This window comes from Hippopotamus amphibius, chromosome 13, assembly GCF_030028045.1.
Source record: "Hippopotamus amphibius kiboko isolate mHipAmp2 chromosome 13, mHipAmp2.hap2, whole genome shotgun sequence".
NCBI lineage: Eukaryota > Metazoa > Chordata > Mammalia > Artiodactyla > Hippopotamidae > Hippopotamus > Hippopotamus amphibius.
In genome coordinates, this window is record NC_080198.1 from 39,447,018 (window position 1) to 39,464,541 (window position 17,524).

Consider the following 17,524-nt stretch of genomic DNA (forward strand, 5'->3'; position numbering starts at 1 on the left):
TTTCGCATATCCTCCCTCAACCTAATGAAGTAAATAAGGCAGGTATTAGATGTGAAAACTGAGGCTTGCAGAGATTTGAGTTGTTGGGTATATCTTAAACGCTCAGCCAGACTAGCACTGCCGCTCTGTTTTGGTAGTGCCCAAGCGCAGTCTAGTGGTAATGACAGTGATCAGTGTCTGTGAGAGCAAGACCTGTTAACATTTGGTTTGCTGCTGTATCACTAATGCCTAGAACAGTGACTGGCACACAGCAGGTGCTTAAATAGATAAGTGAATGATGTATGTTTTAAACTTCATGGGTTTGGACTAGCTGATCTTCTAAGTGTCCTCTTCTTTAAAATTCTAAGGTTGCCACTGGGGTGGGAGAGGAGGGACAGATAAGGAAAGAGTCAAGGACATGAAATAGAAGGGGTCACAGGTTTGGTTTTTGTTAGTAATATGCAAATTATGACCACTAATACTGCTTATAAGAAATCTATCTTTCAATTAATAATTCAGAGTAAAATAACTCCTTTTGGTGCTCCTTGTTTTTCTATTTCTTTTTTTGGACTCCCTATAAATAACCCAAATCATGTATATCAGCAGTGTACAGCAGATAGGGAAAGAGACCAAAAAGTTTTGAAAGGGTGGAAGTTTGCCTGCAGTGAAGAATCTCAATCTCTCTTTTTTTTTTTTAATATTCCATATTTTCTTGGTGCGGTTAGTTCAGAGCTGCCTAATTACCAGTCGATTTGTTCTTGCTGTCTTGTTGCTCTCTTGAGGATTTTACATCTTTTGTTTCCATCAGCCTTTAGACTTCTTTTCTAGCATTGTCTAAAAATGAGAATGTGGCTTATATCAAATTGGCCCTATATATCTGCTGAAAAAATGATGAGTACATATAAACTGCTACAGAACATTAAATCACACAATTAACCAGTTGGAGTATAGTCAGCTCTGGAGAACTTCTTGGTGTTGAAATAACATTTAAAGTTGGCTCTCTTAAAGCCAAAGGAGGGACAAAAAAAGAGAAAGAATCCTTGGGAGAGACCAAAGTGGGGAGGGAGTGCTTTGAGGATATGGAGAAGTTGCATTTCAACCTCTAGAAGTCTTAGATGTGAGTTTGCCAGGGCCACATTGCAGGATGTTTAAGCCCCTTCTGGTAGTAGATGCCATAGCTGAGCTGTATTGCTGAGTTTTTCTCTTCTCCCTGGCCCCAGGTTGTACCATAACAAGTAGTGTATTTACTTCTGTACCTTTGTCATTTATTAATAGTTGACCTAGGGAATAGCTGTCTATGTGTGGAACATCTCTATATCCATTGTAAACTGTTATTGATGAAAGATGATTATGCTGATCAGTTTCCATCTTAAGAAGATATGCTGATCAGTTTCCATCTTAAGAAGATATTTGTGACAAATACTGTCTAAAATTTAGAAAAAGTCTCTCCTGAAGAATTGATGTGCATCCTTCTCTTATAACTTATAGCCAGAGTTTCTTAGTTGTGTGCAGGTCTGGAGGCCTGTAACCTTCAGAAAGGAACAACTGCTAGAGGCTCTGGTTGACATGTAGAACTTGGGAGGCTTTGTCATGTACAGTCTACCTTCAGCAGATAAGTTTCTTAGAGGTTAGGCATTTCATTTGTATAAGAAGAGTTTTAATTACAAAATTATAATAGAAATACCTTAATTAAAAATGTAGTATAATATCCCCCTTCCATTCTTGCAGGCATGGAAGGTAACTAAAAGTCCACAGATTTATTATAATTAAGTAAAAATATTTATAGGAAAAAAAATATCCTCAGGTATCTGACATCCTCTTGGGATACGTACCTGAAGGAACATTATCAGGGAATGTGATCTAGGGTAAATTATTTTGTTTCTTTTCTCTTCTCTCCTCTTGCCCCAAACATTTCATGTAGTTGAAATCAGATTTAGATGATTTTATAAAACATGAAAATGAAGGACAATCTTGAAGGGGAAAATTTGCACCTCAAGGCAACCTGATGAGTTGGCTAGTAATAAAGGAGGCACAGTTCAGCCACTTACCCTCAGAGTTTGCCTTGAGATTAGCAGTAGGTATATTAGCCATGGATCTTTTGGAAGTACCCTGTGGCTGAGCTTTCTCCTTCCCCTTCTTCCAGGTAGATCTTTTTTTTTTTTTGAGTCCTCATCTTTTTGCCAGAAGCAGGGCAGTAGGGAAACATCAAACATGTTAGTACTGTAGCTACTCAGCCTTTCAAAGCTTCTTTCCTCGCTCACTTCCACACCCTTCTCCACAAAAATTCATAGCCCTTAACAAGGAAGTATATGTTAAAGGCAACCTGGGAGTCCTAGATTTTTTTAAACCACTTTATTGAAATATAATTTACATACTATAAAATTCACCCATTGTAAATTTGTAGCATTGTCATTCATCACCACAATCCATTTAAAAAAAAAAAATTCTTACCACCCTTAAAGTTATCTTGAATCCATTTATACTCAGTCCCCATCTCCATTTACAGTCTAGGCAACCACTGATTTGCTCCTTATCTTTATAGTCGTCTTTTCTAGAAAATTCATATAAACAGAATCATACAGTATGCAGTTTTTCATGTTGTGCTTTTCTCACTTAGCCTAATGCTTTTAAGGTTCATCCATCCATGTTGAGGTGTTCATCAGCAGTTCATTTCCATTTACGGCCGAATAATCTTCCACTATATGTATGTACCATATTTTGTTTATCCATTCATCAATTGATGAATTTTGGGTTTGTTTCCAGTTTTTAGCTCTTGGCTGTGAACATTCATATATTAGTCTTTGTATAGATATTTGTTTTCATTTCTCTTGCGTAGATACCTAGGAGTGGAATTGCTGGGTCAAGTGGTAACTCTAAATTTAACATTTTAAGAAACTGTCAAAGTCTAGAAATAAACTCTTACATTTTCCAGCAAGGGTGTCAAGATAAATTAATGGGGGAAAAATAGTCTTTTCAACAAATGGTGCTGGGAAAACTGGATAGCTATATGCAAAGGCTGAAGATGGGACCCCTACCTAACACCATAGAAGAAATTAACCCAAAATGGATCATAGACCTACAAGAGGTAGAACTATAAGACTCTTACTAGAAAGCATAGACATAGATCTTTGTAATCTTAGTCAGTGGTTTCTTAGATATGACACCGAAAGCACAGGTGACAAAAAAAGTAGATAAACTGGACTTCATCGAAATTAAAAACTTTTGTGCTCTAAGGACATCATCAAGAAAGTGAATCTTACATTTTAATAATGAAAAAACCCAAGTAGCTTAATTTAAAATTGAGTAAATTATTTGAATAGACATTTCTTTGGGGAAAAAAAAACCCATAAAAATGACCTTAGATAAGCACATAAAATAATACATAACATCATTAGTTGTCAGAGAAATGCATATCAAAACCATGATGAGATACCACTTCACACCCATACTTAGAATGGCTAAAATAAAAAAAAGACAGGACTTCCCTGGTGGCACAGTGGTTAAGAATCCGCCTGCCAACGCAGGGGACACGTGTTTGAGCCCTGGTCTGGGAAGATCCCGCATGCCACGCAGCAACTAAGCCCGTGCACCACAACTACTGAGTCAGCGCTCTAGAGCCCCTGAGCCACAACTGCTGAGCACATGTGCTGCAACTATTGAAGCCCACGAGCCTAGAGCCTGTGCTCCACAACAAGAGAAGCCATAGCAATGAAAAGCCCGTGCACCACAACGAAGAGTAGCCCCCGCTCACTGCATTAGAGAAGGCCTGTGCGCAGCAATAAAGACCCAATGCAGCCACAAAAATAAATAAATAAATTTAAATTTAAAAAAAAAAAACCCATAATAACAGGTGTTGGTAATGATACGGAGAAACTGAAGCCCTCAGACATTACTGGTGAGATTATAAGATGGTGCAGCCATTTATAAACATTTATGGAAAAGTTTGGCAGGTCCTCAAAATGCTAAACATAGAATTGCTCTATCACCTAGCAATTCAACTGCTGGGCATATATACCCAATAGAATTGAAAACATATGTCCACACAAAAACCTGTACTTGAATGTTCATAGCAATGTTATTTACAAAAGCCAAAAATAGAAGCAATCAAATGTCAACAGTGGTACCTTATAACTTTTGTTTCCTGTTTCAATTTGAAGGGTCTCCAACTGAATTCCTTGAAGAGAAAATGGCCTACCAGGGATATCAGAACAGCCAGAACTGGCCAGAAAATACAAACTTTTGTTTTGAACCGGAGCAAGTGGTGAATCCTATCCAGACTGGTAAGTGCAAGGCTTGCATGTGACTGCTAAATGTGAACCAGGACATAAACATGAAAAAGCCACAAGATAAAACATTTCAACCTAAATATAGCTCGTAAAGCACAACCAAGGTATAATTATTTCCCCTGAACATTTAGTTGACCCTTTCTCCTCTCTATTTATCCCTTCTTCTGAGGCAGGTGCCCCTTTGTTCTCTCCCCTTCACAACGTGTTTTGAGTAAATTAGCTGAAATTCATATTCATTGAGAACTAAATGATCTGTAGTACCTTGGAACCTTAATTCTTCCAAAAGGGATTATTATAGTAATAATAGCACCATTTATTGAATGCCTATTTTGTGCCAGGCACAGTGCTGGAGCCTCAGTATACATATTATCTGCATTTCTTACCTAACTCTGCCAAGTATATATTATCCTCATTTGACAAAAAAGAAAACTAAAACTTATACCCAATTTCTATAAAATTTAAACTAATTTATGGAGACAAAAAAAAGCATATCTGTAGTTGCCTAGAGCTGGAAGTGGTGGGAGGGATGGACTGCAGATGGACCTCAAAGCAATAGCATTGATACCTCCATGTCAGAGTTAATCAGGTTGAGAGCTCAAGCTATTTGTTTCCACTTACACATGGTTTCTTTTTTGCTATCTAACTTATAAGGTGCCCATAACTGGTTCCAAATGATCTAATACTTGATGTTCTGTACCACTCTCCAGTTATTGGCTATCCCAGATATACATAATTTTTAAAGAAAGCTTTAATGAGATATAATTCACATACCATACAATTCTCCCATTTAAAATGTACAATTCAGTGGATTTTAGTATGTTTACATATACGTATAGCCTTCACCAGAGTCCATTTTAGAATATTTTTTTTCAGCTCATAAGGAAACTCAGTACTCCTTAGATTTCACCCCCTGCCTCCTTATCCACCCTATTCCTAAACAACCACTAATCTACTTTCTGTCTCTGTAAATTTACCTATTCAGGGCATTTCATATAAATGGAATCATCATATTGATATGTGTTTTTTTTTGTGATTGGCTTTTTTCATTTGGCCCAGTGTTTTCAAGTTACATGCATTTTGTGACACGGATTAGAACTTCATTCTTTAGAGGGACATGTGATATTTTTTATGGATACACTACATTTTGTTATTCATCAGTTGACGGACATTTGGGTTGTTTCCCTTTTTTTTTTTTTTTCAAACTATTGTAAATAATGCTTTTTAAAACATACCTGTACAGGTTTTTGTGTACACATATATTTTTGTTTCTCTTAGGTATATAACCTAGATTAGAATTGCTGATCAAATGGTAACTCTGTGTTTATTGTTTGAGCAGTTGCCAAGCTGTTTTCCAAAGCAACTGCAACATTTTTTTTATATTCCTGCCAGTAATGTATAAGGTTTACAATCACTCTACATCCTGACAATACTTGATTTCCCTTTTTAAATAATTATAGCTAACCTAATGGGTGTGAAATGGTGTCTTGTGGTGGTTTTGATTTGCATCTTCCTAATGACTGGTGATGTTGATTTCTTTTTATCTTTTCATGTGCTTATTGGCCATTTGTATATCTTCCTTGGAGAAATGGGTATTCAGGTTCTTTGACCATTTTTTAATTGGTTGATCTTTTTGTTGTTGTGCTGTGAGAATTTTTTATGTAATCTACATACTAGACGCTTATCAGATTTATGATTTGCAACTCATGTTGTGGGTTGTCTTCTAATTTTCTTGGTAGTGTCCTGGGAGCACAAAAGTTTTTAATTTTGATGAAATCCAGTTTATCTAGTTTTTCTTTTGTTGCTCATGCTTTGGTGTCATATCTAAGAATCCATTGCCAAATCTGAGGTCATGAAGATTTATCCTTATGTTTTCTTCTAAAAATTTTATATACTTTTAGCTCTTATATGGAGGTCTTTGATCCACTGTGGGTTAATTTTTGTGTATGGTGAAAGGTGTGAGGGTCCAGATTCATTGTTCTGCTCGTGGATATCCAGTTGTCCCAGCTCCATTTTTTGAAAAATCTATTCTTTCCCATTGAATTGTCTTGGCACCCTTGTTGAAAATTTGTTGACCATAGATGTACAGTTTTGTTTCTCAACTCTTAGTTCTATTCCGTTGTTCTGTATGTCTGTCCTTTTGCCAGTAGTACACCATCACGGTGACTGTTGCTTTATGGTAAGTTTTGCAGTTGGGTAGTATGAGTCTTCCTACTTTGTTCTTCTTTTTTGTGATTGTTTTGACTATTCTGTGTCCTTTGCAATTCCATATGAATTTTAGAGTCAGCTCGTGAATTTCTGTAAAGAAATCAGCTGGGATTTTTGATAGAAATTGTGTTAAGTCTGTAGATCAATTTGGGGAGTTTTGCCATTTCAACAATGTTAAGTTTTCCAGTTCTTAAACTTGGAATGTTTTCCCATGTGTTTATATCTTCTTTCAGCAATATTTTTGTAGTTTTCAGAGTATAAGTTTTATACTTTCTTTTGTAAAATTTATTCCTAATATTTTATTCTTTATTGCTATGAATGGAATTATTAATTTCATTTTCAGATTGTTCTGAATCTGAATTGGTTTTTGTGTATTGATCTTGTATCTTTCAACCTTGCTGAACTCGTTAGTTCTAGTAGTTTTTTAGTTGATTCCTTAGGATTTTCTGCATATAAGATCATGTCCTCTACAAATATAGTTTTACTTCTTCCTTCCCAATCTGGATTCCTTTCATTTCTTTTCCTTACCTAATTATCCTGACTAGAACCTCCAGTACAGTGTGAAGTGTGAGTGACAAGAGCGGACATCCTTGTTTGTTCCTGGTCTTAGGGAAAAGCATCGAGTCTTTTACCATTAAGCATGGCGTTAGCGGTGGGGTTTTTGTACATATCATTTATCAGATTAAGGAAAATACCTTCTATTCCTGATTTGTTGAGTGACTTATCATGAAAGGGTGTTGGATTTTGCCAAGTGATTTTTCTGCATCTATTGATGATCATGTGGTGTTTTTTTTTTATTTATTCTGTTGTTATGTATATATTCCATTAATTTTTTGGATGTTAAACCAATGTTGCATTCCTGAGATGCATCTCATTTGGTCATGGCATATGGTTAGTTTTATATACTGGCACATATGTAAATAGTTGTTGAGGATTTTTACATCCATATTCAGAAAAGATATTGGTTGGTAGTTTTCCTTTTTTGTGATGTCTTTGTCTACTTTTATATTGGTCTCATACAATGAGTTGGGAAGTATCCTCCCCTTTTTAATATTTTTGGAAGTGCTTGTGAAGAATTGGTTTTCATTCTTCTTTAAATGTTTGGTAGATTTCATTAGGGAAGCCTTCTCAGCTGGGGCTTTTCTTTGTGAGTAGTTTTTAATTACAAATTCAGGGCAGAAAGAAGAGGAGCCAGCAAGGGTAACTGCAAAGGAATGGCCCAGTTTTGGTTGGAGAAAACTGAGATGAGTATGTCCTGAAAGTCAAGCTTGGTAGCTAACCTCTAAGATGGCTCCAGTGATCGCCACCTCCTGGTATTGACACCCGTGTGTAGTCACATTCCACATCATACCATGCTTGGTCTATGTGACCAGTAGAATGGATGGCAGAAATGATGGTATGCCATTTCTAAGATTAGATTACAAAAGGCACTGCAGTTTCTGTCTGGGTCACACTGGGTTTACTCACCCTGGGGATAGCACTTGCTGTGGAGAGGCACACACGGGGAGGAACAGAAGCCTTCAGTCAGCAGCCATGTGAGTAAGCCATCATGCAGGCAGGTTCTTGAGCCCCAGTCAAGTCTCCAAATGATCGCAGCACTGACCAATGCCTTCACTGAAGCCTTGTAAGAAACTATAGTCGGTGGAGGTGGAGAAGAAATAGATCTGGGGGACATGTTGAGGGTCAGGTCAGCTGGATTTCCTGATGAATTGGATGTGGTATATGAAAGAGAGAAATCACGGATGACTCCAGGGTTTTTGACTAAGAAGACAGAATGCCGTCAGAGATGGGAAGACTGTAGGAGGAGTAATTTGCGAAATGTTACATTTTGGCCTTATTTTATACATTAAGTGTTGGCAATTGATATAAAAGTCAGGAACTAAAGAGAGAGGTCAAGATGACTACAAGATACAAATTTGAGTGTCATCATCTTATAGATGGAATTTTAAGCTGTGAGAATGGATGAGATCACTAAGGGAGAAAATGTAGACAGAGAAAGAAAGTCTTCCTCTCTCCCCCAACCACTCAGTTCTCTAGTTCTCAGCTTAAATGTTTGTCAGGTGAAGACCTTCCGTGACTTGAACTGAAGTATATCCATCTGCTAAATGTTTTCAACCCTGATCTTTACATCTTTGGGTTTTTAGAGCACACAGGGTCTGCCATGTCATATGCACCCAGTAAAATAGTAATGAATGAAGGACAGAACGTTGTGGAAATCTTTGATTTTTACATGTGATTTAGCATTCTTCCCCTCCTAATGTGCGAACCATACAACAGTTATTCTCGTTGCTGGTATAAGTGTCCTGTTTTCCTTCAGTGCAAGTGTGAGAGGCAGAGCAAGCAGCAGCTACCCCAAACCAAGTAAGACTGGGGAGAATGAATATTTATAATCTCTCCAGATTCTAGCTCCTCTGCCCTTCTGAAGCAGCAGCTGGGGCCTTCTCTAGCCCCGACAATTTTCTCAGTTTGCCTTCTGCTCATCCATGTTCTCCAGAGCCATGGTCTCCCCTAAGCCTGAAAGCCCTTCCTAGAAGAGGGAGGGGCAGCTGCCTCAGAGCCACAGGAATGAACATTCTCTTAAAGCCTGGACTTCAGTGCAGCTGCCTCTGACAGTGGAAGTGCCTTAAGGGAATTAGCATTAACCGAGAAACTAGTTAGAAATGCAGATTCTTAGGGCCCAGCAGTCTGTTTTTTAATAAGCTTTCAAGGTAATTCAGATGTGTCTTGCATTTCAAGATGGCCTCCTTATAGAGCAAAATTCTTGCTTGGCCTGAATGGCTTTGCTCTTTTTTCATTTAAGAAGGTACAGAGTTTCCCTGATGTTTTCAGTGCCTTTACTCACGCCAAGTCCTGAGTCTAAAGTTCATTCTCTCCAAGTGGCAGCTGTTCACCTTGTCTCATTCAGACAGCTTTTGAAGTGCAGTTTTCTTCATGATGTCCACAGGAGGTGAAAATGTCTTTTTTACTTGTTCTGTTTTTGTTTTTAAACCTAAAATGAATGTCTGCTCTGTAAATATATATTGAAAATTTAATTATATTTGTACTCTCACCTCCTGCAAACTTGGGCATTAGTTGTAGTTTTAGTTTTATGTATTTGTTGGCTGTCTGATTTAGATAATCAAATATTAGAGAATATGAGATTATGTATTTTTAACTTGTAACAAATGAATTAGTGAGTATTTGATTCCCTACCACGTTCAGTCATATATTATCTCAACTTATTTTAACTCGCTTGTTGACAACACACATGTAACTAATCAATATTCATCAGAGGATAATCAGGAATGCTAATCTTTCTAGTCTGTTCACTGGGAATGAGTTTTAAATTCCTTCTTTATTCTAGATCCCTTTAAGATGCACCGTGATGACAGCCTGGAAGATTTGCTCTTTCTCCCCAGTGGAACAACCAATGCTTCAGCATCTGCAGAACAGAATGATCCCCTAAAAGACAGTTATGGTATGACTTCTCCAATTGAATTTATTTCTTAACTCCATCAGTTAATTTGCCCTTTTACCCATCACCTTTGAAGTGAACCACTAGGCAAAGTCATGTTCAGGGGCTCTGGCTCTGACAAGGCTCTTTCTGGATTAGTCACAGAGAATTCATAGTTGGGCTGCTCAGGGTGTGCTCACCTCCTCTCATGGAATCTTGAATCCTGTATTACGGTAGGGCCAGGTTCTGCCTCCACATCTTATTAGCTCATGACCTTGCTCAAGTTATGTCCTCCCTAAACTTTGGTTTCTTTATAAAACAGGGCCACCACTAGTTCTGACCTTAAAGATGTGGTGTTGATTAAATAAAATTATGTAAAAGTACTTCACATAGTTTCTGGTACATAGTAAACTAAACGTTAAACAGATCTTAGTTATCAGTTAGTAGTTTCCTCATTCCTGGTTTTGTGTAACTTAACGTGAATGTGGCCAAGGTACCGTAGGGCCGGCAAAACTTTACTTCTACCCATCTTTGGTGTTCAGTTGAGACTCTAATAAAAAAATAGGTTAATAAGAAAAAAACAAATAGTTTATTAATATGCAGCATACATCAAATCACATGGGAGGAAAGTAACTTAAGGAGTAGCTTAGAAATTCAGTTTGTATAACACCCTTAACAAAGAATAATAAATCTGCAGAGAAATGACAGGGTAAAGGAAAGCAGTTTTACACTTCCAAGAGTCCTCCTTCAGGAAGGTAAATATATGGAAGGGAACTAATGGAGTCAGGTTTGTTTGCAGATTGCTTTGGTGCCCTCTCTGGCCTGATAAGCATCTCTTGCCAGTGAAAGGAAAATTTATATCCTGCCTTTAGGCAGAAAGGGAGGAGCTTTTTCTGGGTTTGCTTTTTGCTTAATTGCCTTCAGTCAAAGAGGCATGTTTTGGGGTGACATGTTCTGGTTTCCTTCGGTACCCATCATCACTAAGTCCCACTTCAAATGATGCTTGTAATTTTTTATTTGTAAAGGTCCTAGGTGGTAGTAATATGTTTCATTTGTGCTTTTCTTTGGCCTGATGATCTTTTGGAAGAAGGATGTTAAATGAGTTGACTTAGATGCTATCCATCTAGTCTCCTGATTTGAGTTTGGCTTTGACTCCTGTTTTTTCAGCTCACTACCTAGGGAGTCACTCAGTTGCATTGACTTCTTTCTTCACGGCATCTTTCTTCTCTTCCTTTATGCTCCCTCTGCTTTTTACCTCAGTGCAGGCCCCTATCACTTCATACCAAGACCACCTCAGCAGTGGCCTACAGACTTCCTGCTCCCCTTTAAGATTAATGCTGACTATACCTGATTACCCTGACTCCCTGTTCTGTGTTCATCATCTCATTTTCATAAGATTAAGACCTTATGACAGCTCCACCCTACCCCCCCCCCCCTTTTTTTTTTCTCTAAATTCTTTGGTTTTCTGGACCCTTCTTCTGTTGTTTGTTCTAATCCCATTTTCTCTCTCTGGTATATAAGATCTGTTTGAATCAGACTAATCTCATAATCCCAGAAATATTCTTGTCCTGTTGACATCTTCATTCTTTTCTTTACTCAGTGGTCTCTCCATCCTTGAAACTGACTCCTCTCTCCTCTCTTCCTGCTCTTGCTTCTCCTCTGAAGCCTTCTGTGACTATTCTGGTCTTCATGGTTGTTTTTAAACTCTTACAGCATTTAGTCCATACTACACAGTTTACCTTATTTGGTATATGTCTGTCTTTCCTCTCTAGCTAAATTGTAATAATCTTGATGGCAAGGACCAGGTGATATTAAATCCCATGTGATATTATGTTTGGCAGAGGACAGCATAATAATAATGCTTTTACATCTGGCTAGTTATTAATAATATACAAAGCATTTTCACAAAATTATCTTCTAATGTTGGAAAGGGAGGTGTGTTAATCTCATTGTACAGATGAGGAAATTAAGATTCACAGTCACTTACTGTACATTATGTTCTACCGGTTGTGATGTTGGAGCGAGAGCTCATCCTTTGGTATTTTTGAATCTTTGTAAAACATTGTAGAAGGTGGCCAATCAATATCTATCAATGGCGCGACAGCCTAGCCAAAACCTGAAGAATGTCAGCAGTTTTTACTTTAAAACTTTCTTGTTTTGTTTCTCATTGGTCCTTTTGGTGTATGTCTTTATGGCACTATATAAAGCTGATTTTAAATATCAAATGTCTTTTTTCCCCAATGTTGACTGAGTTTCAAAAATGTATTTGTATTTTAATATTAGGTATGTTTCCCTGTGACACATTTGCTCCTGCAGCTGTTGTTCCTCAGGGGTGGTCTGTGGAAGCTCCAAATCCTCTACATTCAGAATCCTTCATTTCCCCCGAGGACATTACACAGCCTCTGCAGCCTGCAGCAGGTACGTTGTTAGAATTCCTGTTTATCACTTAATAGTTGCATTATCAATAATCAATATAAATCATCAGACATTATAGGTAAAATTTTCACAACTGTCATAGATTTTTTTTTAGCAATCACAAAATATAGGTTTAATTACTACTGTTAAACATAAAAATTAAAAATCGAACAAAAACCAAAAACTACCAAGAAAACAAACATAAGTACCTGAGTAAAGTCTTGCTATTCTGAATAACGTAACAGCTTTTCTAAGTTGTATAAACACAGTAGAAGTTTTAGAACACACAGACACTTAGGAAAAGAAAGGCTAGTTCCTTGGGAATGACTACCCAGTATGATACAGTAACTTTAGGATAACAGAAGCTGAACCTTCCTTACAGTTAGATTTTAACAAATGATTTTGCCACTAATAGAAATGGGGAACGTGTGAGTAAGTTTTGGAGGGTGAAAGAAAAAGAATCAACTAAAGATAAGCACTGGATATAGAACTGAGGTTTGCTTATTTTTCACAACCAAAAATAAGCAGGTTAACTATCTTGCACAAATAAAGCTTGATACTAAGTATGTGAACAGAAGCATAAACATTTGTAACTAATCACACCCGTGAAAGACTGGATTAATGCTTTGAACACTGTATTGCCACTAGTGGACATACAAGGCAGAAATTTCTAAAATACTGTTACACAGATGAGTAATGTTAGTATAAATTCTTTATTTACATTAAGATCTGTTTCAGTTTGCTGGTGTGACCAAACCTTAGAAGGTAATCCCTAAGGGTAAAGCAGAATGTAAGAGCAGATATTTAGATACCAGGCACAGGCTCAATTTGATGCAATCATAAACCTTCAAGATATTTTTCTAAAGTCGCTGAGACCATTTTAAGTGGTGTTCTGGTGGTCAGCTAAAAGTGAACCATTAATCACTAGTAGTTTTTGTCCTTACCATGATAATTCTCTGCACTGAATGGAAACACCATGAATATAGACACATTTTAAGTAGTAGAAGATTGACATTGTCATGCTATTTGGTTTTTAAAAAATCATAATAACCCTCTCACTGTTAAAAGTTGTAGAGGAGGGCTTCCTAGGTGGCGCAGTGGTTAAGAATCCGCCTGCCAATGTAGGGGACACAGGTTCGATCCCTGCTCCAGGAAGATCCCACATGCCGCGGAGCAACTAAGCCCGTGTGCCAAAAAATAAATAAATAAATAAATAAATAAAAGTTGTAGAGGAACTTCATAATAAACTCTTAAATATATTTCTGTAATGTCTAACAGTTGAATAATTTAAACTTGAAAGAACTAAAATTTTGCTAATAACTGTTGGCTTTATATTACATGAGGAAATATATATGTATTTACACAAACTGAAGTGAACTCCCTTCTCCACAAATAAGACTTCTAAACAGAAAAAAGCGGTTCACAAAGGACTGTAGAATGTGACTGGACACTGAACAACTAGACTACCTGGCTGAAATCAGATTTCAGTCCTCTGTAATTCTCAGTTTTTCTAATGCCTTTTGCAAAAAGTACAAGTAATCTGATTGAGTTTTATTTAGATTCCTTATTGAGGACAAATTTTGTTATAAATTCTATACTCACTCACTGAGCATAGACCTCACTGTTACTGAACATGAAAGTCAGGTTTTTTCATGTGACCTAACTTTTTTTTCCTCTACCACCTATAAACAAAATAATATTTTCTGTCAGAGATATGTAACAAAAATTTTCTTCTGCTGAATAAAAAGTTTTGAAACTTTTTAAAATGCACTTACTGTTTAAGAATAAACCAAACAAGTTTAACAGGTATAAATTTAAACTGCAAGTCCTTACTGATCTTGTATGAATAACTAAACATTTCTTTTTTGTAAACTCACTGACTATATTCACACATTAACAGTTGTTGGTGAGCTTAGTCTTAAACTATACCTTTTTAAAGAAAGTATTTTAAAGAGAACAATAAAGAATCCAAGTAAAAAAGCAAATAAGTGTTAGGTTTTTAAATCTATTTTAAGAAATTAGAAATGGAAAGGTTAAGAATTTACTAAATCTTTATTTCCCTAATTGTGGTATTAACAGAAATTTCTCACAAAATGTATAAAACAGCATAAGCATTCGATACATAGACTAGTATTAGTCAAACTTATTCTTTCACTTGATTAGCATTTGTTGAGAAAACAAATGGCCAAAGTGCTTAATTTTCATTTAGAATGGAATAATCTGGCCTGACTCTGACCAATAATTAAAGAAAATGTAGAGGATATCAGTGTTCAAAATTTTACATGAATAAGGAGGGTTTGCTATTTTGCCTGCTAAATACGAGTATTTTACCTCAACTTTAAATCTTCCTAAAATGACAACATCCCAAAATAAAATTTAGTATCACCTGACTGTAGACTGAATAAACCTTCAACATCAATCCTTAGCACCGCAAATAATGACACAAAGTCATGACATGTTTTTTTTCTTCATGTAAGGACCAAGCAGTTTTAAAAACAATTTAAATGGCCTCACAGCATCCTCAAACTTACATGAAAATTTGAGTACACATAATACTTCCAAAGAGTAGGATTATTTTAAGATTATCTTTGGATTCTAAGAATAACCATTTTGTTCATTTTTAAATAAATTATTATATAAAAATAAACAGTTGAGGTTGTTTTGTGGTTTTGATTTTTTTAGTTTTCCCAGGCAAAGGCCTTTTCTGGGGCAACACAGTGTACACACAGGCTAGCTTGTAACCTGTCCGCACAGAACAAATCAAGAGTGAAAAGCCCAAAGGGACAAACAAAGCCTCCGATCTGATTTAAGCTCTTGTAACTGTGGCTCCTAGGGCAGCTTATGCCCGCCATCTCAGTCTAAGACTGTGGGGCACAGTTCGGAACCTACCAAAAATGGAAGCCCAGGGCATAAGCTAGCAGGCAGGCAAAAAGATCTTTTGAGAGGAATCACTCCATGAGTTAGGGAAGTGAATGAAAGCTGGGGGGGAATGTCACAGATGTTTTTAAACTTAAATTACTGATTTCATAGCTGAAGGAATTAAGTTTTGTAGTTGAAATACAACACTTAGGGCCAGTGGGCAAAGACAATGCCTCTATACGTCAGTGCAGATTTAGAACTCTGGGGGGTTTCCTTGATGTCCCACAGGTTCCCTTTCTGACACTACCTGTGTACCTGTGTTGTTTTTTCAGACCTGTGTTTTTTTTTCTCCTTTGCCTTTCCTCTTCCACTATTTGTTCTGCCAGTATTCTATTCTTCTAAGTATTGGGACTGTCAAAGAGTAGGCACAGATGCATTAAGTGGACAGCTGTTTAGTTATGTTTAGGATGTTATGGTCACAAAAGGCAGATACTCTCATGCTCTAAGAAAGTAAGTCTTGAATGAAGAGCTACAAGCAGACAATGGTGGATCCTAAATGTCCAACTTCTTTCCCTTAGAGCCGGCTGAGGAGGTCAAAGTGGCATCAGCGGAAGAGAGAGCACCAACAGAAGCACTGGAAACGCTGATGGGACTGAAGGCTGCTGACATGGCACCATCTCAAGAATCAGGAATGGTCCCAGCCAAGGATGTGGCGCCAGCCACAGAAACAGAGCTGGCATTGACTAAAGAAATGGAACCACCTACCAAACCAGATGTGGCACTGGCCAAGGACATGGAGTCATCCAATGAACCAGATGTGGCCTTACTCAAGGACGTGGTACTACCCCTAGAAACAGAGGCAGCACTAGTTAAGGGTGTTGTATTGCCCGTAGAAACAGATGTGTCTTTGGCCAAGGACATGGTACTGCCCACAGAAACAGAGGTAGCCCCAGCCAAGGACATAATACTATTTGAAGAAACAGAGAGGACACTGCCTGTAAAAATGGATTTGGCCCCAGCTGAGGACATGGTACCACCTACAGACCGAGAGATGGCCCCAGCCAGGGGTATAGCATCACTTTCAGAAATAGAGGCGCCACTGGATGAGGACGTTGTGTCATCCCCAGAAATATCCGCAGCCAGGGAGATAGCCCTAGCCTCAGAAACACAGGTGGCCTTGACTGGGGATGTGCCACTACCCTCAGAAACAGAGGTGGCCCTAGGCAAGGACATGACTGCAGCTCCAGAAACAGAAGGCACCCCAGTCAAGGATGTGGCTCCACCCCCAGAAATAGAGATGACCCTGGGCAAGGACGTGGCTCCACCTCAAGAAATAGAGGTGGCCCTGGTCAAGGACGTGGTTTCACCTCCAGAAACAGAGATGGCCCTGGGCAAGAACGTGGCCCTGCCCCCAGAGACAGAGGTAGCCCTGGCTAAGGATATTGCTCTGCCCTCTGGAACGGAGGTGACCCTCGGCAACAATGTGGCTCCAGCCAAGGATATTGCACCATCCTCAGAAGCAGAGGTGGCACCAGTTCCTATTAAGGACGTGGAAACTGCGCTGACACTAGAAGAAACAAGTGAGGATTCCCAATTAGACTCTCTCCAGGATGAGGGCCAGCTAGCTGCACCTCCTCTTGTGGTTTCACCAGGTATGGGCTTACGCTTACGCTTACGCAGCATTTCTGTCTACCAGGGTGTAGGCTCCAGAAGGGTAAGGGACAAATGTCATGCCAGGTAAAATTAAAGACAGACACGCTGTACTTTGCAAGTCTGTACACATTCCTGCCCCCCTAGACAGTTCTTTCTCACCTTCACCCTCTTCCAGCCGCCAGTACCTTCTCCAACCTTGTTCTCTGCTCATCTTCCTGTTTTTCTTATAGATAATTGAAGCAAGAAAAGAAAATATTCACAAACTTCTACTCGCTTGTCTACGTAACTACTTGTATCTTTATCCATAGACTCTGCCTTTCTTCCTGTTGCCATCAGCAAGTGGTCCCTGCTCCTATTCATGAGGGCTGCATCTTTGTCTTGCACTAGATCCCGTCTTCTCTTGCCTACTTATGTACATTGCCCTGGCCATTCTCTCTTTTCCTGCCTCTCACCGATTTATCCCCCTTTACATTGGATCATTCCCACCAACATAAAAACATTTGTTATTTTTCCCTTCCTAAAAAAAATGAACAATCCCCGCAACTCCCCCTTCCCTCCCCCCTCCAACTACCACTCCATTTCTTTCCTGCCCTCATAGGAGCATTTCTCAAAAACTGTTCCCGTTTCCAATTTCTGAAAGGTGGAGGAGTAGCTGAAACAGTGCTTCTCTGAAACCTGTGTGGTTTTTACTTTT

The 17,524-nt window shown here is 38.3% G+C and overlaps 1 protein-coding gene across 22 annotated transcripts in view; it reads left to right on the forward strand.

The window, feature by feature from the left end:
- The window catches only part of MAP4 (microtubule associated protein 4), a 170,900-nt gene that overhangs the window by 107,510 nt on the left and 45,866 nt on the right, over nt 1–17,524 (forward strand). For 21 of the 22 annotated variants that reach the window (XM_057705681.1, XM_057705696.1, XM_057705692.1 and 18 more), the window contains 4 exons: nt 4,137–4,259; nt 9,814–9,927; nt 12,187–12,321; nt 15,756–16,829. In XM_057705681.1, coding sequence (XP_057561664.1) covers nt 4,137–4,259; nt 9,814–9,927; nt 12,187–12,321; nt 15,756–16,829 — 1,446 coding nt within the window. The remainder of the gene's footprint in view (nt 1–4,136; nt 4,260–9,813; nt 9,928–12,186; nt 12,322–15,755; nt 16,830–17,524) is intronic. The other variant, XM_057705689.1, reaches the window with a different exon arrangement.